Source organism: Rhagoletis zephyria, unplaced genomic scaffold (assembly GCF_001687245.7).
Source record: "Rhagoletis zephyria isolate East Lansing unplaced genomic scaffold, Rhagoletis_zephyria_1.1 Rzeph_scaffold_01561, whole genome shotgun sequence".
Lineage (NCBI taxonomy): Eukaryota > Metazoa > Arthropoda > Insecta > Diptera > Tephritidae > Rhagoletis > Rhagoletis zephyria.
This window is the reverse complement of record NW_016158645.1, coordinates 41,900-57,309: the sequence shown is the minus strand read 5'-3', so window position 1 is coordinate 57,309 and position 15,410 is coordinate 41,900. Positions and strand designations below refer to the sequence as shown.

Sequence of the window (15,410 nt, the reverse complement as noted above, 5' to 3'; positions counted from 1 at the left end):
TAACCGCAGATTTATGCGGAATAAAATATTACAAATTGAAGTGAAATTAATATTTTAAGAAAACATCTACCATCGTTGATTGCAATTCATCAATTTAAGCTATTATTTAAAGAAAAATTACACACATCAACAATCTTTGCGATTGTCAAAATTTTCTATGCATTTGTCAAAAATTTCACTAGCCTCATGAGCTACTGAAATTTTATTCACCTCATAGTTGTCAAAAATTTACTTGCCGCGAACTTTGTTGCCGATTCACACACGCTCTAAGCAATTCATAATAATTTTTGAGCACATTTGGTAGGGTGGGGATAACAGAATAGAACCGAACTTGCATTGATAAATTGGTTGTTAAAGAATAAACTATATATTTTTTTTAAATCAGTGGCACATACTTAATAAGGTACCAAAGTATAAAGAAATTTTACGTTCTTTGCTAAAAGAAAATACGTTTCAGTTTCTCCAGGCGAGTAAAAGCTCAGTTAGTCTAGACTTAATTTCCGTAACTTAACTTAACTTAATATTATGGCTAAACTGTTATATGAGAAACTGTGTTGGCGGTTAGTTAAAACTTAACTTACCGTAAGAAACTTAAGAACCTGTAAATTTTAGGTTCTTAAGTTACGGCCTTGCGGAAATTGAGAGCGGTGAGAGAATCAGGCTTGCCAGACAGTCGTTTTTTTATTTCTTAAAAATAAATGAAAGCAAACATTTTTGTTTGCATGCAATTTTTTGATGTGGCATTCTAGGCGGCGAATTGTTAAACAGCTAAAGAAGAAAATACAAAAACAAAATATTTCCGCTCTTGGCTTAAGTTGACGTGTTGAGTAATAATCGATGATTTCTTACGGTAAGTTAAATTAAGTTAAATCTAGACTAACTGAGCTTTAACTGTTGTATGGGAAATCCCAGCTTGTAATAGGATGACCCTGGCAACACTCGCAGTTAATATTTTTATTTACCCAAAAAATCGAACACTTCACGTTGTTCGTCACTTTTGTATAAAAGATTCACGTATTCCAAAACACATCTAAAAAACGAGTCTACAATGGATTGCTTACGCACAGACGCAATATTTATGGAAATTCTACAGCAAAGAAAAACAGTAACTGGGTTTCTTGATGCCGTTTTTGGATTCCTGCGAAGAAAGTAAGCTTACATTCACAGCTGACAAACTAATATAAAATTTAAATCCTTTTATTTTTTTAGTACCGACTTTTACTATATTAAAAAGGACCCAAATGAGAAAATTGGTTTTGCTAAAGGTTTGCGTGAGCAAATTCTTTTCGGTGCTATGCAACGCTATGATCCAGAATGTAAGTTGAACAATCTGACGGCTGAAAGCACGGAAGTTGATGGCATGTTTGCGCCACCAGCCGTGGAAGAAGTTGAAGTAGAGACGGATGAAGTACAGATGGATTCCGAAGAGGCTTCAAATTCAATGCACCCAGCAATAGACATCAACACTAAGGAAACACAAAAGAAATCGCAAAACTCTGAGTTTGTACCCACAGACTACAAGAACGGCTCATGCTTTGCAAAGTACTGTTGGTCGCAGACATTGAGTGAAGTGGAACTACATGTTAAATTGCCAGCAGAATTAAATAGTGCTAAATCGATATGCATTGATATAAAGCCTGATCTGATTTCCGTGCGGAGTCGAGCTAATCCCGCCGAAATTCTCATAAATGGTCAGATTAGCAACCGATTTAAGCACAACGATGCTGTGTGGACTATAACAGAAGGAAAACTAACAATAAGTTTAGGTAAGTAGCGAACATAAGTAGTGTTTATATTTGAATAAATTGTTTAATAAAGGTAATAAATATTTCAGATAAAAATAAAGAAATATGGTGGGAAAAGTTCTTCACCACAGAAGATTCGTTAGATTCCAAGAAAATAGATTGTGAACGATACATAGATGAATTACCCGAAGACTCACAAGCGGCAATACAAAAATTGCGAGTTCAGCAAATGGAGCAGGACAGTTTAAATACAGAACATGTGACAACTGACGGTGGAAGCACTATTGAGCGATTACGCACAGCATGGGATGCAGAAGGATCACCATTCAAAGGACAGCCGTTTGATGCATCTATGGTTAAATTCAGCTAATTATATCAGAGACCTTTATTTTGTTAGTATAAAAACGTAAATGTGCATAAATACTATATTAAGTCTTGTAAGATTATGATTATAAATAGATGTGATAGAAATAATGAATTTGTGCTCGAGACTACTTTAATCGAATATGTCGTAGGATATGTGTGCGATCTCCTCATTAATCGTTTTTGAGCTCCTGTACTTTGCGTTGAAACTGGTTGCGTTGATAAACTACGTCATTACGATCGGTTGACCAAGCAAGGAACATATAAGTCGTCAGTAGCAATGCCAACAAGAATCTATCTATGGTCATAAGGTTTGTGGCCCACAAGATTACGCTTAAGCCAACAAATGATGGATGTCGTACATGGCTGTACAAATGGCGCAATCTGAACGATTTGTATGCGATTGGCTGCGCGTAATCCTTCAAGTCATAATAAGCCTAAAATGGTTAAAAATGTGAGTATAATTTTTAACCCATCATAAAGCTATGGCCAATACCTGCTTCACTCCCAATATTTCTGGCAGATCCATTATAATACTGCCTCCATATATTATCATCCAAGCAAATCCATGTACTAAAGAAAATGTCCACCACAACACATAACTAGACGCCACATCCACCTGCCAAAGGACTATGGATTGAGCAGGCAACCAATGTCGTATAAGGTACTGCGTACAAAATTTGTAAACAAATAGATACATATATATATACATATGCATGGATTAACATAAATAACAAAAATAGATAAGCGTATGATATCATGCATACATGTAAACTTAACGATGACGTAAGACAGTATATTGAGCGTTCTGCTGCGGCCAATCCAACTTTGTCCAAAATACTTTTTACAAGGTCAGATTTCATACAACTATGTTGTAATATAAATCCAATTATGTAGAGAGTGTCAAACAGCATTGGTCCGTAACTTGTCTCCAAGCGAGACTTGTTGTCCAGCAAGTTAAACACCCAAACATATATTTTCGGAACGTTTCTAGGACGCGACAAGAAAAACATCAAAGATCCTACAACATAAAATGTATACGCAAAAGCGACCAACGATAGCATAAAAACCAGTAATTGTTTTACAGATGCCATGATTCAAAATCTAAATTAATATTTTGTTTAAATACTACGAGTACGATGTTATCCAGCGCAATGAAAAATGTAAACAAACCACAAGCTATTTCGATTTTGATAGAGTTGCCGTGTTCCCGTTACAGTTGTCGCTTTTTAATCGATGGTAAAAATTCGATAATCAAGTAATCTGCATTAATAGGGGCGTTCATAAAAAGTGATAAAGGGATAAATTGCTTAATGTATCAGTTTACCCGCATTCTTACATGAATGCACCTTGGTAAACAATTGGATAAAATTGTTTATTATTTAACTCATATGGCTAGTTACGTTTCATTCTTACCTCGTCTATTGTGTTCATTTGCTTTTTATGTGTTCGTAGCAAAAGCGACCACCTGGCAAACTGTCAAGGTGTAATTTTCATGAAATCTATGCATTTATACACCAACATCGTTTGATAAAGAGACAAACTTTGTTTGTAAGTTTTTGAACGAGTTTTTTGTTATATGTTGATATTGTTGTAGGCTAGTCGATATACTTTTCCATGTGCAAGAAAAACACTTCTTCTTCACTTCACCGTTATGTGAACAAAGTTGTAATACCCTTATGCACAAGTGTGCTCGGGTATAATAAAATATTAAGTTAAATTATATTTAAATTGCTTATTATAGCAGAAAAACGTTATCATGGCGGCACAGAGAAGAGATTTTCGTTGACATTTGCGTTCAACTCAACGCAGGGTTGCACGGAAAAAGTTTAATGGCTAAAAATATCAAAATATTTGCCGTTAAAATGTGTTTGTATTGTTTAAATTTACATTCAACATTTGGTTGAACGGCTTTAGCCATTTAACTTTTTTTCGTGCACCCCTGCGTTGAGTTGAACGCAAAGTTGAACAATGCAAACACTGCTTTAGTTTCTGCTCTGATTTGTGGCATCAGTCTCGATGTTACCCATTACGGTGTAGTATACAGTAATAAAGTTTTTCGCAGTTTTTCAACAATTGGTCCCCAAGGGACTTTTGGGTTGTGTGCAGAGTTTTCGTTTTGCGCGCACGGCAACACTACTGTGGGGAATTTTTCCTCATGATTAGAAAAAGGTCTTTCCGAGGATAAAATATATATGATTGTGTTATTTTTGAACAAAATATAGGTTAAATATAGTACCAATGCTTAATTAAGAATAATATCAATAGTTAAGTACATAATTAACGCTTGTGTTTCTATAAACTGGAGACTCACATCGTATTCTCACGAATTTATCAAAGAAAATTCTTACTTTCCGAATATGAGTCTATATGCAAAGAGACTCCAATGCCTGCCACCGCATCCGCCCAGACCGCTCATTAAGCACACCCAAGTTTGAGCGGAACTCCTCAAAAATACTTAACATCAAAGTGTACAATGTCACAAATGTTAACCATACACACATACAATAGCAATTGCTATGAATTGCTACCGTATAAATTCAGGTCATAAGTTCAGCCAACACATCCAATGGTCCATTACCCGGAGCTGTTCCAACATGATGAGTAGATTTAAGTGAGCCTCATATGCCACTTCCTGTGGCTACAAGCTGGATATCTGAATATTGGAAAATAAATAGCGGTTATTTCTAAAATTATAAGAAAAGTGTTTGTTTGCAAAACTACCTGTGCCACTCTGCCATAGTACGGTTGTTGCTCCCTTTCATACCACAGTAATTTTGTATGCAACTCTGAATCAGCAAAATTCATGCTCCTTCTCTTTATCAAAAAATCTACCCCGAGGAATACTCAAAAAGGTGTATTACTGTATATACTGTGTTACCAATGAATAACGCTCGTGCCTTTTTTGGGACGAAAAACTGAATAATCCTGCTAAAAAATTCCGTTGCGCAGTATCTCTATCTATCAGTCTTTTTTAAAGCAGTTTTTCAATAAAATAAAGGAATTTCTGGTACCATGTGTGCCTGTTTTATACCCTCGCAACAAAATGATACGGCCTAACAAAAGCCACCAAAATCCATATTTCTAACTTTGTACAAGATTAAGAAAAAATTCTACAAAGTTGAATAACGACGATTCACTAGCTTTAAGTTTATTTTTGGTTTTTTGGTTTGCTTACAGCGTCACGCATTTCCTTCCATATAATGTTGCTAAGCTCGACATATTTTTTTTTGTATGGAAGAAAAAATAACACCGGAAATTATCAAATATTAAGACGAATTCTTAGCAATTTATTATTATAATTTTATAAAATACAAAACTGGATACTTCGAATTTTTATAAAAATTATAATTAAAAGTATGTGAAAATTTCATGAATTCCTTTACAGAGCTTGAAGTCTGTATTTATATGGTGGTATTATATTATTAACCCTCTCGGAGCAAAAAATCGGCCGCTGATACTAAAATTCGGAAAATTTGTTTACCGGCTACTTTTTGGCCATTGATTTCAAAAATACCATCAAAAATTTTGTAAAAATCTTAGTTTTACCGTTATTCAGCGTCCATTATATTGGACAGTGCTACTCTAGATTTGTAAACAGGAAAGTGATATCAATAATTTTTCTTTTTTCCTTTTTCAAAACTGAGAAAAATATTTAACACTTTTTTCGGATATAAATTCCACCGAAAAAACATGAATTTGTTCATACATATTACACTACTCAATATCGTTTTTTGTGACACTTTTCTCTTTTGTGAAAAATCACGGTCAACTGCATCCCGAAAATACATACAATAAAAGAAATACGATACATAAGAATAATATACTTTTCTCAAAACAACTGTCATTTTTAAAACAAAAGCTCTTATTTAAGAAAAAAAGAGCTTTAAGTACAAAAAAAGTTTGTCCAATATATTGGACGATTGTACTGAAAGGGTTAACTAGACTAGCGTGTCTCAATTGTTTCACATGATTGTATGTATGTATGTAAGTCAAATATTTTTTCGTATGAGTGCAATATTTTGTGGAAAGAATCAGTATCCATATTTGAAATCAAAAAAAATAAAAAATTATATGATACTGCAAAAAAAGTATAGATCTGAGCGTTACCCATGAATGAACAATCCGATCTACGCCATTGTACGCAAGCTTTGTACAAATATAGCAAGTGGATTGAAAGCGTTTGCTTCCCAACACTCTTCATTCAAATTCAAATGACAAATATTTATGTATTTATGTAAGTAAATGAAAATCAGTTTGAATTTTTAAATTATTATTTTTAAACATATATACATAAATTACATACCCAGCGAAACTCGAACTTGACCAATGTCTGAAGTGGGGGAGCTAAGCAAGGAATTCGATTGTCTACTACAAGAATTAGAATGTGTTGTTCAGCGTTTGAATTTCCGTGAGAAGTCCATTGCTACCGAATGGATCAGAAAGTTGAAAAAGGAAAATTCATCCTTAGAGGATTTAAAATTGCGGTTAGATTTTATGGATTACTTCGTCAATTGTTGGAAGTGTGGAATTTTTAGCTCAGAACCTTTTAATAAAGTACCGCAGCCAAACGTTCCTTTGCAAAAGTTACGATACTTGCTGGTAAGTAAAATACGCACATACAATACACACATATGCTAGCTAAAACCTTAATGATAAATATGTTTGCTAATTTGGCATGCCATTTAAGTAGTGAGGTGTGTTTTCAATTCCTCTTTCATTATTTGGTACTTTCCTTACTTGAATAATTATAAATTTTTACTCACTTTAGCCCGCCGACCATAAAATACGCAGCATCGATGAAACTTCGGATGAGCAACGGAAACTGTATGTAGAAGAAATGTTTGAAATGATGCCCGATCGAGGCGCCTTTCTCTCTGATCAACCGGTGCCTTTGGATGGGACATTCTTTTTGGTGTTGATTAATCAAAAATAGATTTCGCAGAAGCATTTTATGGCTATTCAGTCAGGAAACCTGCTCTACGACGAAATCATATCATTTTGGCGAAAAAAATCTACTAATTATTGAATAGAGACATTCACTTTTATTACAATACAAAATTATGAGTTCAAATAACTTTAGGAAAATTTATTTACAACAAATTTATATAGCACAAAGTGCATGCCTTCGCAAAAGACCCGCAATATTTACCTGAAATAAAAATAATCCTTACGAAAAAGTTCCTATTTTAAATCGAAACTCCTAATTTGTGACAGTGACAATATTCATAGTCAATACACATAATAAGTGTTCATCGAGCAAATTATCTGTACGACTTAAAGCACTCGGCTCCATCCCTCGGGGCCAATGGAGGTGGATGCAGGCGGCTCTAGCAAACGTCATTTTTTGACGTCTCGTTGGAGAACCCTGGAATCCCTCCCCCATGGCCACATCAAGGTGATGGCTTGCGATGTTTCGAGCTCGGTGGCACTGCATAATGCCGCCGGAGAAAATCGGGAAGTGCTGGACTGGAAGGACATTCCAGTCAGACCTAGGTCTACGACGTGGGTGCCGGTTACGCCGTCATTACCGGAGAGCATCTTAAGAATGCTACAGTTGATGAATCTGGCTCTTCCAACGACCGATCGGAGGGTCCTACGGATCGAAGAGGCGACGTCAATATAGCACTCATCCAGGAAGCTTCGGTGAACAACAAAAGGGTATGTGGCCTGGGCACGGCAGGTTTCGAGCATCTGGTGGATCGAAATAGAGATAAAATTAGAACCTTTGTAATGGCAAAGTAGAATGCGCTGGCTTCCTTTTGCATGACCTATGACGCTGATGAACCTCCGCAATCTCTGTTTCGCAGACTGATGGACGGATAAAGCACAGGCTTGGTTCTTATCAGAGGCGATGCTAACGTTCACCGCGTGCAGTGGGTTCGAGCTCCCCGATCAATAGTCGAGGCCTCTATTTCAACTACCTCTTAACCACTAATCTAACGATAGATTGTAGTTCAGAACATACCTTTGTTAAAAAAAAAAAAAACCGTAGGGAAGTCATAGATCTTACACTATGTAATGATAATACAGATAGATAGGGCATACTTAAATTTATGTCGTTTTCCTCCTTTCAATGGAATGACCCAATTGAAATTTATTTGGCAACGCTGCCCGAGAACGAGAACTTGTACCCGTCCCCTTTCCTCGTCGCTCTGTCCCCTACAAGCTTCCAGTTGCCGCAACAAAAGTTCCCGTGTCTGAACATCGACTATTCATTCGAACATTCTGCCATTTTCTCGTTGTTCGCTTCGCGTTGCCGCATTATTCGCCACACTATCAATTGACACAGGCCCAAATTTTAAAAGTCTGGTAACTCCCGATTTTGGGACATTTTGGAATAGCGAATTCGCAATACGTTGTCATCGTTTTCCAAAGTTAATTTTATTAACAAAATGTTTACTTTATGGACTCTTGTCGAGGCATCTTTACTGTGCTTAAATGCAGTGTGTGTGTTACATGAGGAGCGCTTTCTTGCGAAATGTGAGTAAATCTCAACTGACGTGTTAATTTTGATTGAATCTTTCTTTTAGTTGGCTGGGGTGCGCAAGCGGCCAATATGCAAGATTTCGGACAACCTACGGCGAAGGCACAGGTTCTTAACTTGATCCGCTCAATTCGTACCGTGGCAAAAAGTAAGTTTTCGCAAACTTTGATCACACAAAGTTCATTTTCACATTTTCTTTCTAGTACCACTTATATTCCTCAACATTCTTGCCATACTCATCAAATTGATACTTGGATAGGGGAGAACTTTACATTAATTTTACTACGTACATCTAAAATGTTATATTAAATGAAAAAAGTTTTAATGCATTGTTGATTTCCGCTGAAGGACTGATTTCACACGGTTTTCAAGAGCAATGCTATAAGCATCTAATTTATAGGCGGCAGCCTCCAATTTGTCAACTGTATCCGATATTTCATCGATTTGTTTCATGAGGGGAACCTTGGAGAATGGAAATGTGTTCGTTAGAATAGTTTAAACATTAAATTCGTTTACAAATACCAGTTGCTGAAACTTTATGCTTAATTCGTTTGTAGATACGTTTAAATTCTCAGCTATTTGGTGCATATCCGAATACTTGGCCACCGTAGCTTTATTCATTTCCTCCAATAGTTTGTAGTCTTCGAGAGGTGCATTAAGTTCGTTGCATATATATTCCTCTGTTTTTCGAAACATTTTTGTTGCAAGCTTGCTCAAGTTGGGATCATGTGGATCTAAAGCTTCGAAACTTGATGTACTTGTTGAGAGTGTGGGACCACGAATAGGCGAATCCAGCAAGGCGTTTTGATCCTGTATTTGGGCAGCAGTTGTGTCGTCATTGTATTCTGTTTTGTTTGCCATTACAAACAGAGAATAAAGATTACTAAAGGCGGTGTAATTTACTTAAATATTGATCGTTTTCTTTTTAATCGGAAGATTATACCAAATCGCCTTCAGGACAGTAGTAAACAAATTGCCAGTAAAAAAAATATTTTTTAGCTCTTGAACATCCTATTCAAGGCGAATTTAACAAGGTAGTGTTCATGAACAAGGCGAATTAATACAAGGTGGTGTTGTTGGCGAATTAAATTTTAGCCGCGACACTACTGACTGTCAAAATGATGTGTTTGTTGTAAATAATGCGAATTCATTTTACAACAAACACATCATTTTGACATTAAGACGTACCTCGGCGAAAATCTAAATTCGCCATCAACACCACCTTGTATAAATTCGCATTGAACACCACCTTATATAAATTCGCCTTGGTACAATTTATGAATTCGCCTTGAACACCACCTTGTATAATTCGCCTTGCATCGGGTTGAGCAAAAACAAAAATTACAACAACAAATTTATTGAATTATCCCTTTGGTCGTCTGCATATCAAAAAAATTACAAACTACGTAAATATCAATGTCCAACAGTATTACAGGTAGGATTGTATATTTTATAATCTCTTTTTAGTACCGGCAACAATTTTTCTCATTTAGGAACTTGCGACTTACTTTGCCCAGAAGTAGAAGCAAAACTGTAAGTGCGATTTATGGAATTGTATCCAAGCTGAGAACTGCTAAAAATATTTACTTGTATATCCCTCTAATCATAGTCGAATTAAGGAGAGACTTCTACATTTTTATGAATGGAAAAACGGCGAGAAAAATGTTCCAGGAAAGCTGGTGAAATCTTTTGCTCGGTCAGCTGCTGGCGTGAGGGCACCCAGAGCTAAGGATTTACGCACAGAACGATGCTTGCAAAAAACTGTGGAATACTTATTAAAAGAGTAAGTCCGGTTTCGGGAGGCTTTTTCGTATCTGCTTATGTGATGTTGTTTCTAGTATAATCTTAGACAAACGAAGGCCGTATAACTTTGCTTACGATTTCATATTCGATCGCTTGCGCGCAGTTCGACAGGAGGTGGTAATGCAGCAGTACAATGAACGCCAAACTTTGAAGTTACTTGAACCAATGGTCATGTTTTTGGCTTATAGTCGTTACAGGTATATGCATTCTCTTTGCCAAAAACACTTCATTACTTTCTGTAGTTTTTAGACTTTGTGAAGATCAAATAGATAATTTTGATACGAAAATTTGCAATCAACACCTGCAGGAGTGCTTGAAACGCGCTCTATGTTGCTACGATGATATCAATGTGAACAGTATGAAATTAAACGAGTTAAGAAAGCGTAATTTTGTTGAGGCGATATATCTTCTCTTCAATTTAGGAACGATAGACGCGCTAAATCGTGCATTGAGTATTCCACAGGAAGTAAGGTAAATTTTGGATGCAAATGTACAAAAACCTACATAGCATTAACATAAATGTATTTCTAATTGAAATTTTAGAAAAAGCGAAACATTCGATTTAGCATATAAAATAGCTATAAGCTATCATCAAGGAAATTTCTATAGAGTCCTTTCCGGAATACAGAAGCTTCCACATATTTTAAGTGCAATAGCGGCTTTGAAGTTGCAAATACTAAGGCGGTATATATTGAATATTTATCATAATGTAAATCGTTACATATTTTTCATTTTACAGCAAGGTGTACTTAGTATTTGCACACGCATATACCAGTAGACAACTGGTGGTACCTGCTATTTTCTTAAGCAAGCTTGTAATACATGAGCATATAGATGATTTATTAGCTGATTGTAAATACTATAATATACATGTAAGTGAAGACAAGGCAAGTATGCATTTTTTAAAGTCAGATTTTAATTTGAATGCTGCTGTGCTGAAAGAGAGACATGAAGGTTTTGTTGAAAAAGAAATTGATAAAATATACTTGCCCGAGATTTTGCTCTTAAAATGTCTTTAGCGCATGCATGTACATTGGTATGTGAATAATAAAATTTGTAAGAACTACAATTAGGCGTTTACAAAGTGCTTTATTGTTTATTTTAAACATAATCATGATTCTGCATATACATTTGCAATGTCACGCAATAATATATTATCCGAATGAATGTACATTCATTTAAGTGTACTTAAAATTGGATAGTGGTAATTCAGTTTAACTTGCAAGAGCTTACGTAAATTCTCATAAACAAGATGCTATAATATACATATAATTAGTAACATATTCTATAATGCGAGTTCCATTGATAATAATACTTTTAGAAGTTTGTATTTAAACTTATCTCCGAACTGAAGTGTGCTGCTGTTTTGTTATATTGGATTAGATACTTTTCCATTTCTGCATAATAAATAATAGGGCAATTCATTTATGGGCGTAAATGTCGCGAAACCAAGTAAGCCTCGCAAACTTGCTCAATTTTGTACGGAAAACCAGTTTATTTACGAGTTTACACGGTTACGGGGCATTTACGCGTTTTGATTAATAACATGAATGTGTTACAAACAACTAAATATTTGTTAGATAAATTCAGCTTTAACTATTTGATAAGCATTGGAAAGTCAATAAAAGTTTATATGGAAATTTACTTTTTGTCCCTTTCTATGACAATGAAAGCGGCCTACTGGCTTGGCGTCACTGGTAGGATACGGGATTCTCATTCGTTATATGTCGAACCTTTTGAATGCAGTATTCTGATAAAGAAGTGATTTCTTGACTACGAGTTAAATTATTTTTCTGTGCCTAGGTATGTATGTATATGCGCTATTTTTCCGTCAGTGATTGCCAGCAGTTGCCTCCAATCATGGAACTGCTATAGTTACACAATTTTGCTACCGTGTTGGTCCACAACGCTGGAGATAGGAGTGATACCTAGTACACTACCCGTAAACGATAAAAGCACTGAATAGTTAAAGTACCAAAATAGGCAAAAGAGTATTGCAAAAATCACATCTGTTGAAATCGATTTGGATTAATATTTATTATCATGGCATATGGTAAAAGATAGCTTACGAATTGTAACCCGTTCCCATTTTTCGACCATATATAGCTCTGTGACCATAAGATATCGGAACCACCAGTAATTGCAGAAGTCAATCACGTTTTGTAGCATTTTAAGCGTTCCGCGTAGATGCTCTGAATCACTAAATATAAAAAATCAAGTTTTTATAACTCAACAATAAATTATTAATTATAAATTGATAACACGGAATCCAATGACAAAATTCGCCTATTTAGCGGCGATTTCTAAAGGCGCTACCAGATAGATTATTTTTTGAATTCGCCTTACCTTCGGTTTAAGCTGCTTTTACATGATACGATTATTTGACGGGCGATAATCACCTGCAAAAGTTCACTTGCTGTCTACTTTGAGGCAAGCGATTTTTGAATCACTATTTACACGAGCGATTTTTCCAGAGTAATGTAAACGCAGCTTTAGGGTTGGCCTATACTGACGTTCTACTTTTTAGATATTATGGCTAGCGCTGATGGTAGACATGAAATCAGCCGCTCCGGTAACACCACCTTGTATAAATTCGCCTTGATTGACTCCACTTTTCATCACTGTTGGGGCCAATTCGCACTGTCAAATATTTTGCTGAAATTAGTAATCACTACCAGACGCGAATTTGCCGAGGAAGATTGCTGTTTTTCGTGCATCTGTTAATAAAATCACAGAAAACAATGGCCAGCGAGCAAGCCAAGGAAGCCAAATTGAACGAGAAGATTATTGGAGAGTTCCAGCAGCTCAGAAATGAACAACGAAACCTTGTAAACAATTTAAATACGCTGGAGATGGATTTGAAAGAACACAAGTATGTATGACAACATAACCTCAAATGGTTTTCAATTCGCTATCAAATCAATTCCAGTACATATGCCTAATTGAATTTCTTTTAGAACTGTGATAGAAACCCTCAAAACAGTGGATCCAGAGCGCAAATGTTTTCGACTGATTGGTGGTGTCTTGGCAGAGCGAACTGTTAAGGATGTTCTACCGCAGTTAATTGAAAACAAAGACTTCATCGAGAAAACAATCACACGCGTAAACGAAGACCTCACCGCTAAAGGACAACAGATCAATAAATTTAAAGAACAACACAATATTAAGATTCGGGGAGAGCAAATGTCCAATGAAACACCAAAGAGTGAAGAGGAAGAGAAAAAATCGGAAAATCGAAATGTTTTAGTGTCGAATTAATGAAATTTGGGGTAACTCTGTGATGCGGGCAATCAATATGAGGTGCTCTGCCCTGCCAACTATCGTCCACCGAATGATACAGTGGGCGTTCACAAATAAGAAAAAGATAAAAACTGCATTTTGATTCGGTAGTAAGATGAAGTTCCATTGCAAAGATAAGTTTTCTTTCGATTAATTGAAACTAAACTTGCTCCCATCATAATTTAAAAAATGGACGGGAGGAAATAAACACATGCATTGAGTAAAAATGAACGTGTATATTTAATTAAAAACTTTTAAATTAAAAATAATTTTCATGAATAACAAATATAATTTATAATCCCCTATTCCTCAGTATAAATATATATTTAAAATTTCCAAAGGTAGTTATAATAAGGAGAACAACAGGCCAGCTGAACACTTAATGCTAAATTGATATTCTAACCAACCCCACGATTTTTTCTTACTTCACTTAAAAAAGCACCACTTTATATCAGACCCAAAATAGTTATTATCCTAATACATATTTGGGATCAAAAACGTCACCTTGTTTTAAAGAAAATTTTTTTCGCCTTTGTATAATAATTTATAAGAAATATATTTTTTTGCCTCGCGGGACGATTATTTAAAGATGAAAATTATTTACGTCTTTTCATAATAATTATATGGGACTTTTGGGTGTATAATGAAATCCTGATATACAAAATACCGAAATACAGAACCCCGAAAGACATAATCCAGACACGACTAAATCCCGACCATACATAATCCCGACAAGACACAATCCACACAAGAAATCGACAAAAAAAAATTATAATTAAAATATTGCGCGATTTTTATATTTTGTCGGGATTTTTGTTATGATTGTCTTCTGTTTTCACTCAAAAATAATGTATTAAAGACACAGTTGTTATTGTTGTAAGGGCTTACTTAGCCCTTAATTGTCCGCAGGCTCAACTAACGGTAGGCCAAGGAAACTTGATATTTCTATTAGGTAGAACCAGAGGGAGAGGCATGTTAGTTGCGTTGGATTGAGTGGGCATGTGAAGAGGTGCTTGGTGTCATGGGGGATGTTGGGAGGCGAGTTGGGCCAGAGTTACACGGGTATCTCGTGGCAGTTGAAGCTGACTCTCGTTCGCAGGTAGTGATTGCCACGGATGACGGCATTCACTCGACTGGAGTTTGTAAATGCCGTTAATAGCCTGTCTGTACAGTCCTTATCCCAGGGGTGTTGTGCGTAGTGCTGGACCTGGTCCTTCAGCTCAAGCAAGTTCGAGTGCTGACATCTGTAGCACCCTACTAGGAACTGCTTGCTGAGAATGATGTTGTGCCCCTTACTGGTAGAATTTCGGCTTCACTGTGGATGTGACATCAGAAGGCACCCCGTTGTTCTCCGGGGTGTTGTATTGTGGCATGTCTGTAGTTTCGTCCACTGCGAACCAATTGTCCCCGGCGAGCACACAGGCACTGCATAATTTACAACCGGACGGCCAATTGCCTTGTATGTTTGCAACACCGTTTCTTTGTCTTTGCCCAAGTACTGCCGAATTGGGAAATTGAGGACTTTGCTACGGCTCTGTACTTTGTTCGCAATCTCAGTTGTATGCGCCGGGAACGAGAGCTAGATCCGACAATTCTCCGGTTATTCACCATCGGAATTGATTTGCCATCGACGAGAATTCGCAGCTTTCGTCCTTGTGGTAAAATGGTTGCCGAGGATTTTGTAGGGGCGAGGGTTAGGCTCCTTGCAGTAAAGGAGCGAAAAAATGTGGAGT

General features: G+C 36.2%; 8 protein-coding genes across 9 annotated transcripts; 5 read left to right on the top strand and 3 right to left on the bottom strand.

The window, feature by feature from the left end:
• Positions 1 to 956: 956 nt before the first annotated feature.
• On the top strand, positions 957 to 2,223 carry LOC108364459 (nudC domain-containing protein 3). Its single transcript, XM_017618145.1, has 3 exons — positions 957 to 1,149; positions 1,210 to 1,766; positions 1,835 to 2,223. Exons 1-3 carry the CDS (start codon positions 1,049 to 1,051, stop codon positions 2,113 to 2,115), a joined length of 939 nt encoding a protein of 312 aa, XP_017473634.1. The 5' UTR covers positions 957 to 1,048; the 3' UTR covers positions 2,116 to 2,223.
• LOC108364460 (nurim homolog) lies at positions 2,097 to 3,307 on the bottom strand. The gene is made up of 3 exons (XM_017618146.1): positions 2,876 to 3,307; positions 2,605 to 2,775; positions 2,097 to 2,545 (listed from the first exon to the last, which is right to left on the bottom strand). The coding sequence occupies exons 1-3, from the start codon at positions 3,200 to 3,202 to the stop codon at positions 2,282 to 2,284; spliced, it is 762 nt and encodes a 253-aa protein (XP_017473635.1). The 5' UTR covers positions 3,203 to 3,307; the 3' UTR covers positions 2,097 to 2,281.
• Positions 3,308 to 6,368: 3,061 nt separating this feature from the next.
• LOC108364457 (uncharacterized) lies at positions 6,369 to 7,182 on the top strand. The gene is made up of 2 exons (XM_017618143.1): positions 6,369 to 6,710; positions 6,880 to 7,182. The coding sequence occupies exons 1-2, from the start codon at positions 6,438 to 6,440 to the stop codon at positions 7,042 to 7,044; spliced, it is 438 nt and encodes a 145-aa protein (XP_017473632.1). The 5' UTR covers positions 6,369 to 6,437; the 3' UTR covers positions 7,045 to 7,182.
• Positions 7,183 to 8,368: 1,186 nt separating this feature from the next.
• Positions 8,369 to 9,119, top strand: LOC108364458 (immediate early response 3-interacting protein 1). Its single transcript, XM_017618144.1, has 3 exons — positions 8,369 to 8,591; positions 8,642 to 8,743; positions 8,799 to 9,119. The coding sequence occupies exons 1-3, from the start codon at positions 8,504 to 8,506 to the stop codon at positions 8,852 to 8,854; spliced, it is 246 nt and encodes an 81-aa protein (XP_017473633.1). The 5' UTR covers positions 8,369 to 8,503; the 3' UTR covers positions 8,855 to 9,119.
• On the bottom strand, positions 8,785 to 9,695 carry Blos2 (biogenesis of lysosome-related organelles complex 1 subunit 2). Of its 2 annotated transcripts, XM_017618142.1 has the most exons (3): positions 9,539 to 9,695; positions 9,118 to 9,478; positions 8,785 to 9,057 (listed from the first exon to the last, which is right to left on the bottom strand). In XM_017618142.1, the coding sequence occupies exons 2-3, from the start codon at positions 9,454 to 9,456 to the stop codon at positions 8,917 to 8,919; spliced, it is 480 nt and encodes a 159-aa protein (XP_017473631.1). In that variant the 5' UTR covers positions 9,457 to 9,478; positions 9,539 to 9,695; the 3' UTR covers positions 8,785 to 8,916. The 2 variants fall into 2 exon arrangements, with proteins under 2 accessions (XP_017473631.1, XP_017473630.1); XM_017618141.1 differs by having other exon boundaries at positions 9,118 to 9,692.
• A 229-nt stretch (positions 9,696 to 9,924) lies between these two features.
• LOC108364453 (germinal-center associated nuclear protein) lies at positions 9,925 to 12,042 on the top strand. The gene is made up of 7 exons (XM_017618137.1): positions 9,925 to 10,030; positions 10,089 to 10,128; positions 10,205 to 10,378; positions 10,434 to 10,595; positions 10,648 to 10,869; positions 10,942 to 11,082; positions 11,138 to 12,042. Exons 1-7 carry the CDS (start codon positions 10,012 to 10,014, stop codon positions 11,415 to 11,417), a joined length of 1,038 nt encoding a protein of 345 aa, XP_017473626.1. The 5' UTR covers positions 9,925 to 10,011; the 3' UTR covers positions 11,418 to 12,042.
• Positions 12,043 to 12,241: 199 nt separating this feature from the next.
• Positions 12,242 to 12,903, bottom strand: ghi (ghiberti). Its single transcript, XM_017618139.1, has 2 exons — positions 12,468 to 12,903; positions 12,242 to 12,407 (listed from the first exon to the last, which is right to left on the bottom strand). The coding sequence occupies exons 1-2, from the start codon at positions 12,565 to 12,567 to the stop codon at positions 12,274 to 12,276; spliced, it is 234 nt and encodes a 77-aa protein (XP_017473628.1). The 5' UTR covers positions 12,568 to 12,903; the 3' UTR covers positions 12,242 to 12,273.
• A 141-nt stretch (positions 12,904 to 13,044) lies between these two features.
• On the top strand, positions 13,045 to 13,979 carry Pfdn2 (prefoldin 2). Its single transcript, XM_017618138.1, has 2 exons — positions 13,045 to 13,270; positions 13,356 to 13,979. Exons 1-2 carry the CDS (start codon positions 13,140 to 13,142, stop codon positions 13,654 to 13,656), a joined length of 432 nt encoding a protein of 143 aa, XP_017473627.1. The 5' UTR covers positions 13,045 to 13,139; the 3' UTR covers positions 13,657 to 13,979.
• The last annotated feature ends 1,431 nt before the right edge of the window (positions 13,980 to 15,410 follow it).